Source organism: Punctularia strigosozonata (genome assembly GCF_000264995.1).
Source record: "Punctularia strigosozonata HHB-11173 SS5 unplaced genomic scaffold PUNSTscaffold_14, whole genome shotgun sequence".
NCBI lineage: Eukaryota > Fungi > Basidiomycota > Agaricomycetes > Corticiales > Punctulariaceae > Punctularia > Punctularia strigosozonata.
The window spans coordinates 107,516-123,787 of NW_006767446.1; the positions used below are offsets into that span (position 1 = coordinate 107,516).

The following is a 16,272-nucleotide window of genomic DNA, read 5'->3' on the forward strand; positions in this document are numbered from 1 at the left end:
ATTGTGAGAGTCCTTCTTGAGTGTAGGTAGTAAGCGTCGAAAGTCAGACCTAGAATAATATATAGATGCCGAAATCATTACACGAACTGGGATCGACGCACCACTGCTACGATCGTGGATATCGTTGCCTCGGCTATGCAGTAATAGTACCGTCCTCTACCAGCTCCCGTATCCTCCGCAACGCTCGCTCGATCTCAGCCCCGACCCTTGCGGCTACTACGTTCGGCGGGGGAGGCTCTGGCCCTCCGTTAAGCTCGCCAGGCAGGACATCGATGCAATTGAAACTCAAATATAGCTCGTCGTTGGGTCCGTAGGATACGACGTCCTCAACGAAACCCCCGTTGGGGTACGTTCCACGAGCCTGAGCATCTCGATCGGTATTCTCGTATGTCGATGAGTATGAAGCGTTGGCTGACCATGGTGTTCGGGTAGAACCAGCATGGTTCAGAGACGAGCTCCGGGTCGTTGCCGAACTTGACCTTTCTAACGATCTACGAGGGCGGATCAGCTAGGAACGGCAAAACGGGTCTGTCGAGAAGGGGCTCACCTGGTCTCCATGATCCTCTGCGAGCTCGCAATAGGTGACAGTCTCCACGAACGTGGTCGGATCCCTGATCTTGATCTCTAGTCCGGCCCACAGCTGCGCCTCCGTGAGTACGGTGGAGCATCCAGGCGGGTTGACGGGTCGAGTAGCAGAGATGCTCTTCACGACGGGCATTTCGATACTGTCGTTACGGATGCCCGCGCGCTGCACTTATACCCCGGGCTAGCAACGCAGAAGCGCGCAAAAAGGCCGGCTGTAATCCCCATCGTTGCGTGCCGCGTTAAGGGCGAGCGGGATCGCCCAGAAGCCAACTCCGCATTCGCGAAACGCGAAGTCGTCAGCGTCAGCAGCGTGGTGAGGCTGGGTTCTCAGGAGCTGCCGGGTCATCGTCGTATTGCCAGCGGCCAGCACAAGTACCCAATTCAAACCGAAACGGGTATGTATGTAGAAACGCGCCGGTGGGGGCGAGTCTGAAACTTGCCGTCCACGCCTTTCTCATCGGGCGGCCGCTATGAAAGTATAACCTCGGTGTTGATTGAGTGGGATCGAATATCGCATATCGTAGACCCGGGGGTTTAAGATAAATCGTTGGTCTCACGACATGGTGGAGAGACGAGAGCACCCCATTGGTCCTCACCACGTGGAACGTCTCGTAGGGTTGCCGAGCCTGGCCTCCAGAGCAGCCTCGACCACCTACGGTCGGCAGGCAATACAAATACATATATCCGTATATGATGCGGAGGATTCGCGCGTCGGCCCTCCCGGTTAACTTCTTGTCTTCATGACCGACGGTTTGCGCCTGCGCAGTGGAATACCGTATCACTCTGCACTCATCTAAATCTACGTTACATCGCGCACGATACTCCGAACCCCGTCCCTAGGAATAGCATCTGTATCTCAACGAGAAAACCTCTCAGGCCTCAAGGACCGCCCTGCGAGATGCCCAGGTCCTCGAGCTTCCCGGTCGCTAGGTCGTAGACCCATCCGTGGATGTGGAGCGACTTGCCCTGCTTCCACGCGTCGACGACCGGACCGCTTTGGGCAAGATTGGCGACCTGCGCCTTCACGTTCGCGTACACGAGCTCCTTCAACGGATCTGCTCGATCGCAGTCAGCCACGGGGCGTCAGGAGGGAGGAGAGAGCGCAGATGTTGGGGGATCGGATGGGCCATCGGGTAACGTACCGGTCGGTTTCGACGCTATCACTTCTCCTGCGAGCTTGACGAGCGGCGCGAGCCACCTGTTGATGGGCGCGTCAGAGCCTAGGGGGGGAACGGCGAGGTCGTCGTTCAGTGCCGCCGTATGCGTCGCCGCCGCGCCGCCGCAGTGGGTGTGTCCGACGATAACGACGTGCTCGACGCCGACGGCCGCGATCGCGTACGTCGCCACGGACAGCGCGCTGTCGTCGTGAAGGTGGAACTGGCTGATCGGGACACTGCGGGGTCAGCCCACCCGCTCCCTGCGCGAGACCTCGGCGCTGGCACGACGTACTTGGCGATGTTGCGGTGCACGAAGATGTCTCCGGGCTTGGCCGCCGTCACGACCGACTCTGGCACGCGCGAGTCTGAGCAGCCTATCCAGAGCACCTTCGGCGACTGCCCCTTCGCCCCTCTCTCGAAGAACCCTGGTTCGACCTGCTCTACGTCGGACGCCCACTGGGCGTTGGCGGACAGGAGTCGCTCCAGTACTGGGAAGCTGTGGGCGGAGGCGGCCATGGTCGAGGATATCGTGTATTAGGTTGGTGTATAGGAGGGATAACGATGTTGTTGGAAGGACGCAATGACGGGCGCCTCAAATACCGGACGTTCTATCGCTAGGCCCGGACGTTGCCTGAGCGGCGATCAAATCTCGCAGAATCTCCCCTGGGCTTTAACCGCCGCTCTGATAGATGTCCCAACGGCAACGGTTGTGCTCGGAAATAGACATATAACTATTTCCCACGCCTTCAACGAGGCAGCCGCGGTAGTAGTTTATCCTCTATTCAATCGCGCAGCGAAATGTAAATAAGGTATATAGCGTCGACCATAACCCGTCGATCGATCATGGGTACAGTAGGACACAGCTCAGGCGCTGCGATCGTGCGTCTCGAATCTTAAGGAGGGGGTAGGCCCAGGAAGACCCTGCACGCATCCCGCTTGGCTGCGGTATCGCCCCTGATGGGCTGGTCGTAGCTCTTGAGGATGTACTCATAGCGTTCCTGTGGCGCCCCAATGAGCAACTATCCGGGCGGAGCTGAGCGGGACAGCATGGCTTACCTCTGTGATAACGACAGTTCGCAGAGAGGAGCCGGCCGATCGGGTTAGTTCATGTTATAAGAGCGCGGGATTAAACGGTGATACGCAACTGGTAAGATGCTCGAATTCGCCTTTGGTGTTGGGGAAGTTGGCGGGAGTTTTACCGTTCTTCATGGGGAGCGGCTTGATCTGCATCTTCTGCTGCGTGCATGTCGCGTTGTGCAGGCGCGCGTAGAGACGGCTTTGGCTGCGAAACGGGATCAGCCGCGTCAGTGACGTCCCCCGTGCGATGCCGACTCGGTTTTGAACAACGTACTCGAGTCTGAAGTTCTCGATGAGCTCCGCGATACGCGTCTCCAGCTGCGTGGTAACGCGGCCCATCACGGCCTCCATGTCCTCCTCCGCGATGCCGGGCGTCCGCTTCTCGGACGGTTTCGGCGTGTGCTCCTCCTGGATCTCCGACGCGGCGCTGCTCTGCACGCGGCTGTCGCTCGTCGTGCTCAGGCGGTCCATCTGGCTGCGGAGGTCGTCGAAGTCCTCGTTGAGCATGGTCTGCGCGCGCTCGACCTTGTCGATCCGCGAGGAGAGCTCGTTCAGCGCGGCCAGGACCGCGCTCGGGTCGAGCGAGGGCCCGGCGGAGGCGCCGGGGGTGGCGGAGACGAACGTCTTGGACGCCGCCTGGAGCTGTTCGGCCATCGCGCTGAAGGAGGCCGAAAGCGCGTTCATGTGCGCGCGCACGCGCAGGTCGGGGTGCGAGCTGCCGGTGCGTAGGACGGTGGGGGTGCTCGTGGCGGCCGGCGTCGCCGGGGGGTAGGGCGTGGGCGGGTACGAGGGCGGCATCGGCTGCGAGGAGGACGAGCTGGGGAGCATGGAGAGCGTGAGGGGCTTGGCGTCGAAGTAGATCCCTTGAGAGAAGCTCGTCTCCGCGACGGTGGGCGAATAAAGGTGAGTGAGCGTTGGAGCGCCTGGGACCGCCGGAGGGGATTGGGGGGTGGTGCTCTGCATGATGTATTGCGTTGCGGAGGTAGAGAAGGTGGGATGGGCGAAACGACGCTACGGAAGGCGCTGTAACGTCTCTCGACAGAATTGTGGTGCGGCCTCTTATTCATGGTGAGCGCGGCCCCCGATGCAACAAATCCGGGAGGGGCGTGCGCAGAACGCGGTCGCGTAGCCTATCGGTAGCCTGCGCTTTCCAAGTGCCGGGGAGGAGAGCCGTGGGCCGTGTCAGAGTATGCGCCGCAGCTGCGGGAGGGGCGGCGCTGAATTGACGGGGACGTGGGAGTCGCAGAGGCCGGTGTGAGACACTTCGGACGCGGCGTTGGGTATGGACAGCCGGGATAGGATGTAATGCCCATGGATAGGAGGTATTCAGCAGGGCAGTATGTGAAACGCGCATGTAATCGTCGTCGGATGCCCAACGGATGCCAGGAAGCCGGATGGTGCTGGACATAGCTTCAGTGCTGCCGGACGGAGGGCTTGAGAATGGCAAGGGCCACGGTTGATGTAGAGCGCTCTGGAGTCGCTAATCAGAGCCTGGAGTTGGATACAGTATCATTGAGGACGTACTCATGGAAAGTTCTGCTACCTCCTGTCGCACCGCAATCTCGCTGCCATACGTCCAGAGTGCAGTCGCAGGGTTTCCGATCGTGGGATCAATGAACGTATTCCTATGACCAGAAAGCAGCTTCCAAGAGTCCTTTGTCCAAGGCCGTCGTGCTCGTTGTCATGTCTATAAAGTCAATTGAGCTGATCTTGCAGAGTAGGTGCAACGATACTCGGTCGAGGAGAGCAAGTGGGTGCCACTCATGGGCTGATGGCGTGGTAAATCTTGCACCAGTTCCCGTATACCCTGACCAGCAGTTCGAGCCACTCGCGGCTGGTCATATCCTTACGATCTCCACCCTTGATTTTATATGCTGCGTCTGTAATGCTACAGAATGTGGTACTGATTTATATTACAACTGCTTTGATGTCTGTGGAACCGACACATTCACCTTCTGACCTCTCGAACGACTTGTGACAGATTGCTAAGATTAGAATTCGAGTTCAACGAATATCCAACAATACGCCCCTTAGCCTACCTGTCAATCTTCCTACACTTTGGGTCATGAAAGATAGGAACACGTCAGCCCACTCCATGGAGAGGAGCTACGTTCACGGCGCTCCCAAGCTGCTCGTTGCACCAGGCTTCTCATATGCAACTCTGCTGGACTCTACGCTGGCAGATCGGCTCGAATGCCGTCTCAAGTCTTCTATCTACGTCAGCATCGCCGTATCGAGGCACATGTATTGCTGCTGGACAACGTTGCAGAAGGCTCGTAAACTATCCGGACACACAACTACCAGCATGGACCCACTGCGAGGTCTCCGTTTGCGGCCATAAATCAACGAACAGTTTGCGATCGGGCCCCATGAGGATGTCGATTTTCCTCTTAATCCCTGGTTCCAGCCGCCCGGGAGTCCCTTCCCAGCCAGTGAGCGATGGAAGCAGAGTGGTATCGCACCGCTATCGACGTGATAGCGAAGCTCCAACCAGTATGCCGTACTTGGCCGTTCCTCCAAGGTAGTCGTACGCATCAATCCTATCTACTTTCTCTTCTAAACCTCCCCCAGAGACGCTTCATAACTACGCTTTCCTCATTGATCAGGAGTCGAAACGCAAGAAATTGCACAAGCTCGCACGACCAATCATAAGCAATGTTACGATCACAGTCGCGGCACTCATCGTGTACGTATTAACCGCCATTTGCCTGGTTTCGCTGACCATGCCACGATAGGTTGGGAAACTACGACCCACTTCACCCGCGGAGACCCGGTTTCCCGCCTCTAGATGTGTCTCTGAAACTGCAAATTGCAAATTTGCAGACCCATATTGCCGCTAGCGCGGCTTTCATCCAATCGCTCTACATGGAATTTGACTTGGGTGAGTTCTGCCACGATGGTGTCTGCAAAAAGCTGATCCACTTTTGCGAAGGGATATTCGAGCGCCGTCGCACAGAGAAAAAATACGCACGTATCGAGGCGGAGAAGTACGACGCTTTCAGAGACGCGATACAAACCCGTTTGCTCAGATACGTGGAATTCGAACTGGAGCGAACACGTCCGGAGTCCTGGTGGCCAGCAATGTTCAATGAGCCCCAGGCTCTGAGGGGACTACTGCGTTACTTCCGAGCCAGAGGTATACAAGAAAACCGCGCGTCGGACATCGAGCTCGAGCAAGTGGTCGCCGACTTCCGACGGGAATTACAGCAATCAGGTCATGTTCCTCGTCCGATCGCCGAGACCAGTCTCACGGCCGCGCAATTTGCACGTGAGGCCGTTGCACTGCTTAGAATTCATTTTACCGAGCAGTTCGACGATGTGAGTGCGATACAGTCCAGTGACGGTGATGCTATCACTCATTTCCGGTGCTTTATAGGTGTGCAATGAACTGGAGCTCAGTACGGAAGAACAGATGTTGCGATCCTGCCGGGACAATACGCGCCTTTTGACAAGAGTTGTCGGGCGGATTGTCAACTCGCAGACCCTCCGGTCAAGAGCAGCCGAACTCCGTAATCGCGAGGCTGAACGCTTCCTTGACATATTGCAGCTAGTGATTCGCCCACAGAACTGAAGGGTTCGTTCGATGGCTCACAAACAGTTGGTAGGTGATGGACGCGAAGAACAAATGGTCTCCGTCCCTCCACAGTCAAGCAAGGGAAATCCTCGACCGCATGCGCTACCTGTACGTCAAGGTTGGCAGGGAGAGTCGAGCATTACCGGCCAAACTATACGTCAATGGCGTCCAGCTAGCGTCGTTCAATCCCGTTCGGTTTGGGGGGTTCGCCAGCATCTACCGCGGGACCTTGGAGGGTAAGGTTGTTGCTCTGAAACGCCTTCGTGCCAATCTCTCTGGCCATCTGGAGTGGGTGAGTCGTTCCGTGTCGAGAGACAGCGTAACACTTCGACGCTGCGGACAGGTCTTCTATCAGGAGGCGCTCATCTGGTCCCGAATGCGACATCCATACGTTCTTGCCTTCCTCGGGATGGACAAAGACGTTCTCGAATCTCCATGTATAGTATTGCCCTGGTGCGAACGAGGCAGCGTTATAGACTGGGTTTCAAGCCTTCCTATCAATACAGTTAATCTGATCGACCTGGTACGCCAGTTGCCTTCCGGCGAGTATCATGCCGACCACTCTCCTGTAGATATGCAAGATATCCAGTGGATTGGCATATCTCCACTCACAAAGCATTGTTCATGGTGATCTACGAGGCGGAAACGTCCTCGTTGATAACGATCAGCAACCACGGCTCGCTGATCTGGGACTCGCTAACTTCGCGGATCCCAACGCCTCGGATTACAAGGTCGCCGGTCATGGAAACACAAGATGGCTGGCGCCTGAGTTACTCCAGAACGACGGCGCAGATCGCTCGCGTGAGAGTGATATATGGTCTTTAGGATGCGTCATGCTTGAAGTAGGCTCGCAACCGTCATGCTAGAGCTCTACATCTCACCATGGACGCAGCTGTACACTCAGCGAGCTCCTTATCTGGAGATCGACTCGGAATACCGAGTCACTATCAGGATATCCGAAGGCTACAAGCCTTTACGTCCTACCCCAGCGCAATGCGGCGGAGCCATCTACCCTGATACGCTATGGGCACTCACCGAGCAATGCTTGGCACCTATAGCCTCCCAGAGGCCGCATGCAGACATGATATCAAGACAGGTAGCACTGCTTGTGTAACAGTAATATGCATGAACCGTCGCGCTCAGTACTGGTTCAGTAAATGATCGGCTGGGTCTGCATGCTAGCTAGACGATCACGAACCATGGCGGGTAGCGGCCTTTTTCTAGGCTCGGATGACAAGCAACTGTCAACAAGGCGCCATACATCATCCGTCATGGGGTGCCCGATGCATTGCCCCGCCAACGGCCGATGTGGCCTCTGGCCTTCATAGACCATGATCATCACCCTCAGGTCGAGCGGGATGTCGGAGAACGGGGGTTTGCGCGTATAGAGCTGGCCCAGTGTCAGCTTTTTCGCTCATGTTGTAGATAAGGAGCATGTGTCTCGCACCTCTATGATGGTACACCCGACGGCGTAGATATCACTTTCCTTCGAGTGAGGCTGGCCTGCTCTCAATAGCTCCGGAGCCATCCATCGCGTGCTGCCTGGCGTGTCATTGGGGTTGGCGCTGGCAGTCGCATTTGAGAGGGTCGCGAGGCCAAGATCTGCTAGACGAGGCTCCATATTGTTGGTAAGAAGGACATTTCCCTGTGTCATCCGCAGTAAGCGTACATTGCCGGAAACTGAGTCGTAAAGTGGTTCGTTACCGCTCGGATATCCCCGTGAACAACATCTCGAGAATGAAGGTACTCTAATCCGTCGCATATCTTCCCGATCTGGATATCCTTAGATGCTATCGCGATAGCCGAAGCACAATGCGTACAAGGGATGCATGATCCAGTTGCGCAGAGGTGTGCTTCATATAGTTGGACAAGCTGCCGCGTCGTAGCCAGGGCGACACCAAAAATGGATACGTGAGCGATACTCGATCCACTCCGTAGAATGGCAAGACGTTTGGATGTTTCAGACTTCTCCAGATGAGGGCTTCTTGTCTCAACATCTAAACCACAAATATGTAACCACGAAGAAGGGCTGACAATCGGGAGGGCAGTGCTCACCCATTCCTTACTCTCCAATAGTGGTATACGAATTCTTTTCAGAGCGACATCAACCCCACGATATGAGCCCCGAAAAATGTCCGAGAAACCACCCCAAGCGATGGCGTCGCCGCTCTTCACTTGTATGCCTTTGATGAAGAGCGACGTGGGGAGCGAGTCGCTTGCCTTGCATATTTTTATCGATAGCTTCCGCAGGCGATCCATTATCGATTGATGCCGAGAGTACGTGTTTGGAGAATAGTAGCGAGATAGATCTATAACCTAGTAACACATTGGAGCATAGCATCCTAATCAAGAGGCCACGAACCATCTGCAAGATGTCCAAGAAGCACTGCGCTGCGCGATCTCGGAGTTGAGCCGCGGTCTTTTTGGCCTCATCGGAGTCGATAATGGCGGTGACGATGCTCGTGACAAACTGGGGATCCTCTTGGAAAGCAGTAAAGATAGTCGCATCGTCTAGTTTCCCCAGTCGAGCAGCCATCTGAGCAGATGTCAGATTTCAGTGATCGCTCGATTTCGATATGCTACCGACCGCCTCCGTTTGGTGCGGGAAGTGAGTACGCAGCAGGGCACAAGCCTCCCGGGCAAAGTGTGACCGATCAGCTGCCGTTTTCGGAAGCGAATCCAGAGATCCGGATTCTCCGTTTTGCTGCAGATGGTCGTAAAACGCTTCCACTTCCGAAACAATCTGAGCATCTGTCAACCGATTCTGATCCACACCCCGCGACTGCAAGAATTCCATCATCCTCCGGACGATCTGGGGCTCTCGAAACGCGTCAAACCAGCCTGTCTTTTTCCATCGAAGAGGTTCCGAGTCTGCAAAATCAGGTTCGAAATAGTAAAGGAGATCTGACTGGATCTTCCCGCGATAGTATCGAAAGTTGTCGGTATACTCGGCTACCAGGTGGTCGAGTTGCTTTGCGGAGCTCATCCGACGTGCTGGTAACCTTCAGTGAACAGGCCTGAGCAAGGCGATGATTTTGCGTCATACTTACCTATGAACGAGAGCTTGCTCATGTGATCTATCAATGCAATGGAGTTCGCTATGCGGCGTTCAACGTCTTCAAGGAGGGTACCCATCCACTCCTCTATTGATGTGGTGCGGTCACGGCGCGGATTGTCAGGCTCGTACGTTAAGAGGCTACGAAACATTCATCCTTAGAGAAATTCATTCATTATATCGTTCCACTCACGGTGTCAGAGCACTCACGGCATCCGTGATCTTGATCAGAAGGGGAACCACTTTCTTATCCCATTTGTCCCGAGCCTTTTCAGCCTTGTATAAGTCGAGGTATTGGGCCACCAGGTCTAGAATGACACGGGTTCACGGGCGGCAGAGTAAGATATGAAGGACGCGCACTTCTCACGAAACGCCATTTCTCCACGACCGGTAAGGGATTGTATATGGTGGCTTCCGTCCGTATGAGCCATGCTTCCTTTTCGTCCGCTGGCAGGGAGAGCTCTGCGGGGTCCATCAGACTGTCCAAGGAAACTCCATCGACGGATCGATAGACGATGGTGTCCGGAAGATAAGTCGTTCTGAAGGAAGCAGCCTACGCGAATCATTTCCGACGACTTTGTTCTGTGGGTCCTTATGTTCGAGGCGAGTAGCGAATCACTCACTTTCGTATGTGGGTCCGTATATTGCAATATTTGTCCCGCACTACACCTTGTTAAGGTCACCAGAAAGTCACATCCCGCAGACTTCACTGACGACGCGCGAACATGCGAAATGCAGATAGAATCGAGTAGATCCCGCTTTCCTGCGGTTTATTCTCACAACGAGTGGGCCATAACCATCCAGTGCGTTGATCTCCGCACGCATATTCTGCACGGGTCGCAACCTCTATGCCGTGATATCGGCGGCCAACATGTTCGGTGTCTGCGAATCGCGATGCCAACTGCTTGGCGTATGGGTTCGTCTTCACCCGCGTGAGTACGGTTCAGCCACAGGTCGATATCCCGCCGTATTGGACGGTCGTACTTCAGGCCGCCGTGTGAGCTGAGCTAGTCTCGATTAGCCACGGCACAGGGCAAGCATGCGCAGGCGTAGTCGCAAGTGTTCATCGTGACGATGAAGTGACAAGACAAGCCGGCGCGACCGGCCTGCGCTTCGGAGTCATCGGGGTCACCTGATACCGACGTCGCATTGACTAATTTGGTAGGAGGCCGACGCCTCTACCTTTACGCTCTTGCGTCGACGGTCCCTAAGCTTTCTTCGCGAACTGCTTCTACAATATCACGAAGACGGTCCCGGTCTCCATATACAATGAGGGAACGACAATCGCCGAGCGTCCATGGACGCGAACGCGGATGACGGCGTCGACCAGCTGACCTCCCGTCGGTCTATTCCCGACGTCGGCCCGGCGTGGACCGTCTCCGCGCCCGTCCACAGAATTTTCTAGCGTCAACAAGGGACTCATGTGGCTTAAAGATACAAATATATAGGGGCGCGTAGGGTCAGCGCGTAGCACGACCTCGTACGCTCAACATGCGCACCCAGCTGTTCCAAGCAGTACTCGCTGCCGTCTCTGTGGCGGGCCCCGCTGTTGCGGTCTTGACTTGCAAGGTCAAGGCACTGGGTGCTGGGCAAGATGATGGCCCCAACATCTTGGCCGCTTTCGAGCGGTGCGGGAAGAACGGTCGCATCACTCTTGACGAATACTACGTCGTCGATACGCTGCTGTTGACAACTGGCCTCAAGAATGTGGAGATTGACCTCAGTGGTACAGGTGAGCTGCATCAAGCTCGATACTCGCTTATTTACTGACTTTGGCCCAGTTCAATACACACCGGACATTGCAAAGTGGTCACCGCAAAGTCTATTCCTCACCTACCAAAACGCGTAAGTCTTCGCGTCCAGTGCGCGTTTCTTCGCTCATACTCTGTTCAGGACAACCTTCTGGTTCCTTTCGGGCGACAACATCCATCTATACGGTGGCGGAACGTTGGACGGCAACGGGCAAGTCTGGTGGGAACACCAGGCCGCATTCCCGAACGCCGGCACTGCGGGCGGATCTTCTCGCACCTTTGCGCGACCCGTGCCACTCACCGTTGGGAATGCATCGAACGTCGTCATCCAGGATCTTCACATGATCGGATCGCCGTTCTGGAATAACTTCGTCTATCAGAGCACGAACGTCACGTATAAGGGTGCGATTGCCCCGGGAATCGCATGCACGTCCAAGCCCTGACCATGTCATATCACGTCAACAGGCATTAACATCAACACGGTGTCCTATAATTCCAGCGCTCCTCCTGCGAACTCGGACGGCTGGGACATTTACCGTAGTTCCTTCGTCACCATTACAAACTCAACTATCAACAATGACGGTACGTCTGCAGGATGCTATTCGCTACACTGTACCTTACGCTCCTGGTGTTAGATGACTGCGTCTCCTTTAAGCCAAACAGCACGAACATCGTCGTCAGTCATCTGAATTGCAACGGAAGCCACGGCATCTCCGTCGGATCTCTTGGGCAGTACGCCGGCGAGACCGATATCGTTGCGAACATATCCGTTTCCGACATCGTGATGAAGAACGCGCAGAACGGCGCGAGGATCAAGGTGTTTGGTGGTTCGCCGTTCGCCAATAGCACGGCGGGCGGCGGAACGGGCTTCGTCAAAAACGTCACTTTCACAAACTTCCAAGGTCCGCTTTTGTTCTCGTGATGCGCTAACGTGAATCTTGACGTGAATTTCAGTCGCAAACGTCGATCATCCGATTTTGATTGACCAGTGTTACTCGACGGCTGCGGCGACCTGCGCTGAATTCCCCAGCACGCTCAGCATCTCCGATGTTCATTGTATGTCCTCCGTCATCTGGAAGCCTGGTGATTTGCTCATATTGGCCGAATTCGCGATTCAGATATCAATGTCACCGGCACGTCCTCAGGAGCGGAAAAACAAGTCGTCGTGGACCTTGAGTGCAGCGCGAACTGTACGGACATCACCGCTGTCGGAACCAATATCACTCCGCCGAGTGGTTCGCCGGAGTACGTCTGTAAGAACATCGTTAGCGCTAGCGACGTGAGTAAAACTCGATATCTCTGGAGGCCTGGTGAACACGGACTTCGACTGATACGATGGATTAACAGCTCGACTTCCCATGCACGGCTCCCTCGTGATCGGAATAGTTAGTCTTCATACTGAGCGTAGCGAATAGAATCACATTGTGAACGCGTACTAGCTTGTTGTTCTGACCGGCGAACGCCATTGCGCCGTCATGCAGCTTTCGCGCTCCAACTCTAATGCCCCCCCCCTGCTCCGCTGCTCGCCGCGTCTGTTTCGGCAACCTCGTCTTGCGGGCGGTCGTCGTGCCTACACAGGTTTTATTTAATTATTCCGACAGTGACGGGAATAGGCACTACGCCTGACATCAGACCAGACGACTCCCGCGTTCACCGAGTATTTGCGTGACCATACTCAGGCTGAGGCTCTTGACGCGTAGCTGCCGCTCGCCATGCATTGCTGTCTTCCTCCGCTTCCATCTTCAACCGGGACCGTCTCGGAATGCAAACGAACACTCTACACCGATTCTTGGCTCCCTTTTACTAAGGACTTGCATGACTTCACCCCGGTTGTAACGTTAAGTAGTCGTTGGATGATCGCCAGCGCATATCCCTGGATGCGTCTCGTGCATAATGCAGGTTCCGGACACCACGACTTGCTTGACACGTATCCTAACGAGAATCGTGAAGCATGGAATGAACACTTTCTCAAGATCGGATCGATGATGAATACGCCTTGCAACGATGGTCGTGCCCCCCTGAGAAGGAATCGAATGCATTGACGCATGCGCCTCATGCGCCTCGTTCGTGCACCCACCTATCATACTATCGAAGAGATTTGAACTCAAATTACTCACATGCGCAGTGGCTTGAAGGCGTACGGAGTAGAGAGGGGCCACGGACGTGTGTATATGAACCGTGAGGCTGTCATAAACAGGTATGTTACGTCGTCAAGCTCTTTTGCACACGAACTCACTCCTGTCAGGTGGATGGTGCTAAAACTGGTTCGCTCGCGATGAAGTGTCTATCCTTACGTCGCCGCTCACGCACCTCCGCTCTCAGGTCCACCGAAGCCCACCTGCACCTACACGCCCAAACATGACCAACATACGTCTTGAATATAGGTCAATCATAAGAGTAGGGGGCAATCCGTCGCCCTTCGATGTCATGCTCTACTCTCGCCATGTCTTTTCTCAATACACTCACCGGGTGGTTAAGGCAGTCGTCAGAGCCGTCTGATCGATCCGGGGCAGCCACACGACGGAGCGAACACGAGGCGTGGCTATTCCGAACGGAGGCAATTATCTACAACCTTGCACAACTAAGAACCGAATGGCCTATCATCGAACGTGATGCGACTCCACTTTGTGAAGCTGTTCGCTCGCTGATGTCAACTTATCAGCCTCTTTAAAAACTTATTTTGAGGTGTACAAGATGGAATTCGAGCATAAGGGCGAGAAGAAACCCTTCATGCAGGTTTTGAGTCTGCTTACAGATATCATGGCCACATTCATGCTGTGAGTGACGAATCTCCTGGTACGTTCCCGGAAGAAGACAACTCACATATTCTCCAGTCTCGCAAACCTGAAACGTTCTGCAACGCACATTGATCCTACCATTACTCTTTCTGCCGAAGAGCGTCTCTCTGACCCAGTAGGCATCGTGCAGCTGCACCTCAATATGTTCTATGACGATCTCGCGCACTTCTATGAAATCATGCCCATGAGTATGTTTCATGAACGTCTCCACATTTTTCACACCAGCTGATTACTATACAAGAAACACGTCCGAAAAAGTACTCCTGGGACTGGATAGCCGAACTCGAGGAATTTCTGGACCGTGATCGACATAGGTTGACCGAGGTACTGGGGTGCTACATGGAGTTTCCGTATGAGGTTTACATCGGCGGATGGCTTGAGGTCTTCCGCGAACCGAGCATCATGAGGCACCTTCTGGCCTTCTTCAACAAGCAGGGTCTGGTTGCCCAGAACATGACAGATGAACAGGCCGTGGAAGCTCTTGTAGCCTTTCACTCCTCTGAATTCCATCGTGATCCGTCTCCCGAATCAATCACGCTGCGGGTTAGAAAGCAGCTCCATCAGCAATTCGCGGAGCAAGCCTTCGCCCTATTCCGTGATCGGTTTCCGCAACAGCTCGCGGAGGCAAGCTTGTATCTCTTGTGTTCTGCTACATGCACAGCTAATTGCCGAATAGGTCAAGTCATCGGCAGATTACAACGATGATGCTAGCGTCGTCGTATCATTTCATGAGCGTCCGCACATGCTACAGGCCATCATTGTACGGATCCTCGAATCCCGATCGGCACGGCGTGCAGCTGCGTTGCTACGTGGGCGGGAAGCAGAAACGTTCTTAGATATTATACAGTTAGTGCGTACACCAATTAAGCTCCTATCTTATGCATCTGACGCATGTCAGGTCTTAGAAACCGCCCAAGATGCTACGCCGAGGACGAAAGAGAACACGCGCCCGCTCTGCAAGAACATGACAGAGCTTTCTGTACAAGTATCGGCATCGAGCGAAGTGCTCCCGTCGGCGCTGTTCATAAATGGTGTGAAGTACGAGAATATCGCAGAGCCAGAGGCGAGAGGCGGTTTCTCATCCGTTTACCGAGGATTTTATCGCGGTCGCGAAGTCGCCATCAAACGGTTCCATCCTTTCGTCAAAATCAGTGCGGCATGGGTGAGTTTGTTCTATCGGTTCACTGGTGCGATACCAACGACGTTCAGATGCTACGCCAAGAGGCCCTTATATGGAGGACTCTGACGCACCCTAACGTATTACAGTTCGTCGGCCTTCACTCAGAAGAGTTCGACCGTTCCAGCTTGATATCTCCTTGGTTGGAAAATGGGACTTTACGCCACTTCTTGGCGGATTCACGCTCGCATGGCGTCGACGTCACTCAACTCGTATGCAAGCAACATGCCCTTCCGAACAACTTCTAAAATTTGGTTTAGATATGGCAGGTTTGCAGAGGACTCGCCTACCTTCATTCACAAGGGATTGTGCATGGAGACCTTCGAGGGGTGCGTCTGAGGTTCGTGCGATGACACCATCTGACAGATTTGGAAGAACAATATACTTGTAGATAAGGATTTTTGTCCAAAGGTCGCGGATCTCGGCCTTGCCAACTTCATAACCGCATCGAATTCTGCTCCACAAGCCAAATTCATTGGCACCTTTCGTTGGTGTGCCCCAGAAGTCTTGCTGGACGACGGCGTCAGATCCAAAGAAAGCGATGTCTATGCTTTCGGATGGACGATCATCGAGGTATGCCCGAGAAGTCTGGGCATTTATACCCGCGAACTCATATATCATGCCAGATTTTTACCTTAGAGAGACCCCATCACGAAGCTGACGATTTTAGAGCAATCATAATGGTCTGCCAAGGCGAACCACCAGCTAGACCCGGCGCCGAACAATGTCATGGCAGATTACTGAGCGATGAGTTGTGGAAACTTGTTAGATCATGCCTATCTACCCAGGTCTCGGAGAGACCTGTTGCGGACGAGGTTATGACTAGACTTGAAAGTCTCCTTCCGTCACTAGCGACTTCGATGTAGGATCGAGCGGCTATCTACTAGATGCGCCGGTGGAATTGAAAATGCATGATTGTTTCACTAACTACTGCGTGTACTCATAAGTATCATCGAGCTTGAGGTGTCTCGTCGACGCCCACGTTTGTGTCTCCGACGCAGATTCAATGTGACACGTGATGCAGCTTGCTAGTTCGCGTTCGCGGAGGGGAAGGTCGAATTCGTTCGGTGGTGTCTTCCTGCGTCTCTTATTCATTCA

The 16,272-nt window shown here is 54.4% G+C and overlaps 9 protein-coding genes across 9 annotated transcripts; 3 read left to right on the top strand and 6 right to left on the bottom strand.

Annotated features, from left to right (window-relative positions):
• Positions 1-133: 133 nt before the first annotated feature.
• PUNSTDRAFT_146010 (uncharacterized protein) lies at positions 134-1,032 on the bottom strand (the record flags this gene model as incomplete). The annotated part of the gene is made up of 3 exons (XM_007387424.1): positions 548-1,032; positions 417-491; positions 134-361 (listed from the first exon to the last, which is right to left on the bottom strand). The coding sequence occupies exons 1-3, from the start codon at positions 716-718 to the stop codon at positions 134-136; spliced, it is 474 nt and encodes a 157-aa protein (XP_007387486.1). The 5' UTR covers positions 719-1,032.
• A 303-nt stretch (positions 1,033-1,335) lies between these two features.
• On the bottom strand, positions 1,336-2,258 carry PUNSTDRAFT_107378 (carbonic anhydrase; the record flags this gene model as incomplete). The annotated part of the gene is made up of 3 exons (XM_007387425.1): positions 1,336-1,643; positions 1,728-1,966; positions 2,035-2,258. The coding sequence occupies 3 exons, from the start codon at positions 2,256-2,258 to the stop codon at positions 1,465-1,467; spliced, it is 642 nt and encodes a 213-aa protein (XP_007387487.1). The 3' UTR covers positions 1,336-1,464.
• A 377-nt stretch (positions 2,259-2,635) lies between these two features.
• On the bottom strand, positions 2,636-3,545 carry PUNSTDRAFT_107380 (uncharacterized protein; the record flags this gene model as incomplete). Its single annotated transcript, XM_007387426.1, has 3 exons — positions 3,094-3,545; positions 2,883-3,024; positions 2,636-2,740 (listed from the first exon to the last, which is right to left on the bottom strand). The coding sequence occupies exons 1-3, from the start codon at positions 3,501-3,503 to the stop codon at positions 2,636-2,638; spliced, it is 657 nt and encodes a 218-aa protein (XP_007387488.1). The 5' UTR covers positions 3,504-3,545.
• Positions 3,546-3,670: 125 nt separating this feature from the next.
• PUNSTDRAFT_55014 (uncharacterized protein) lies at positions 3,671-4,234 on the bottom strand. Its single transcript, XM_007387427.1, has one exon. It carries the CDS (start codon positions 4,225-4,227, stop codon positions 3,883-3,885), a length of 345 nt encoding a protein of 114 aa, XP_007387489.1. The 5' UTR covers positions 4,228-4,234; the 3' UTR covers positions 3,671-3,882.
• Positions 4,235-6,505: 2,271 nt separating this feature from the next.
• On the top strand, positions 6,506-7,034 carry PUNSTDRAFT_24740 (kinase-like protein; the record flags this gene model as incomplete). Its single annotated transcript, XM_007387428.1, has 3 exons — positions 6,506-6,637; positions 6,737-6,916; positions 6,966-7,034. Coding segments are annotated over 3 exons (381 nt in total), but the record flags the coding sequence as incomplete, so codon positions are not given.
• Positions 7,035-7,543: 509 nt separating this feature from the next.
• Positions 7,544-8,520, bottom strand: PUNSTDRAFT_107381 (kinase-like protein; the record flags this gene model as incomplete). The annotated part of the gene is made up of 5 exons (XM_007387429.1): positions 8,449-8,520; positions 8,214-8,390; positions 8,098-8,166; positions 7,841-8,038; positions 7,544-7,783 (listed from the first exon to the last, which is right to left on the bottom strand). Exons 2-5 carry the CDS (start codon positions 8,388-8,390, stop codon positions 7,544-7,546), a joined length of 684 nt encoding a protein of 227 aa, XP_007387491.1. The 5' UTR covers positions 8,449-8,520.
• Positions 8,521-8,651: 131 nt separating this feature from the next.
• PUNSTDRAFT_46960 (uncharacterized protein) lies at positions 8,652-9,923 on the bottom strand (the record flags this gene model as incomplete). Its single annotated transcript, XM_007387430.1, has 6 exons — positions 8,652-8,702; positions 8,756-8,929; positions 8,981-9,387; positions 9,444-9,589; positions 9,642-9,756; positions 9,809-9,923. The coding sequence occupies 6 exons, from the start codon at positions 9,921-9,923 to the stop codon at positions 8,652-8,654; spliced, it is 1,008 nt and encodes a 335-aa protein (XP_007387492.1).
• An 898-nt stretch (positions 9,924-10,821) lies between these two features.
• On the top strand, positions 10,822-12,632 carry PUNSTDRAFT_146014 (uncharacterized protein). Its single transcript, XM_007387656.1, has 8 exons — positions 10,822-11,180; positions 11,230-11,293; positions 11,342-11,601; positions 11,665-11,781; positions 11,835-12,101; positions 12,154-12,255; positions 12,318-12,478; positions 12,547-12,632. Exons 1-8 carry the CDS (start codon positions 10,940-10,942, stop codon positions 12,574-12,576), a joined length of 1,242 nt encoding a protein of 413 aa, XP_007387718.1. The 5' UTR covers positions 10,822-10,939; the 3' UTR covers positions 12,577-12,632.
• Positions 12,633-15,155: 2,523 nt separating this feature from the next.
• PUNSTDRAFT_74877 (kinase-like protein) lies at positions 15,156-16,040 on the top strand (the record flags this gene model as incomplete). Its single annotated transcript, XM_007387431.1, has 4 exons — positions 15,156-15,386; positions 15,435-15,503; positions 15,550-15,747; positions 15,801-16,040. 4 exons carry the CDS (start codon positions 15,156-15,158, stop codon positions 16,038-16,040), a joined length of 738 nt encoding a protein of 245 aa, XP_007387493.1.
• Between the last annotated feature and the right edge of the window lie 232 nt (positions 16,041-16,272).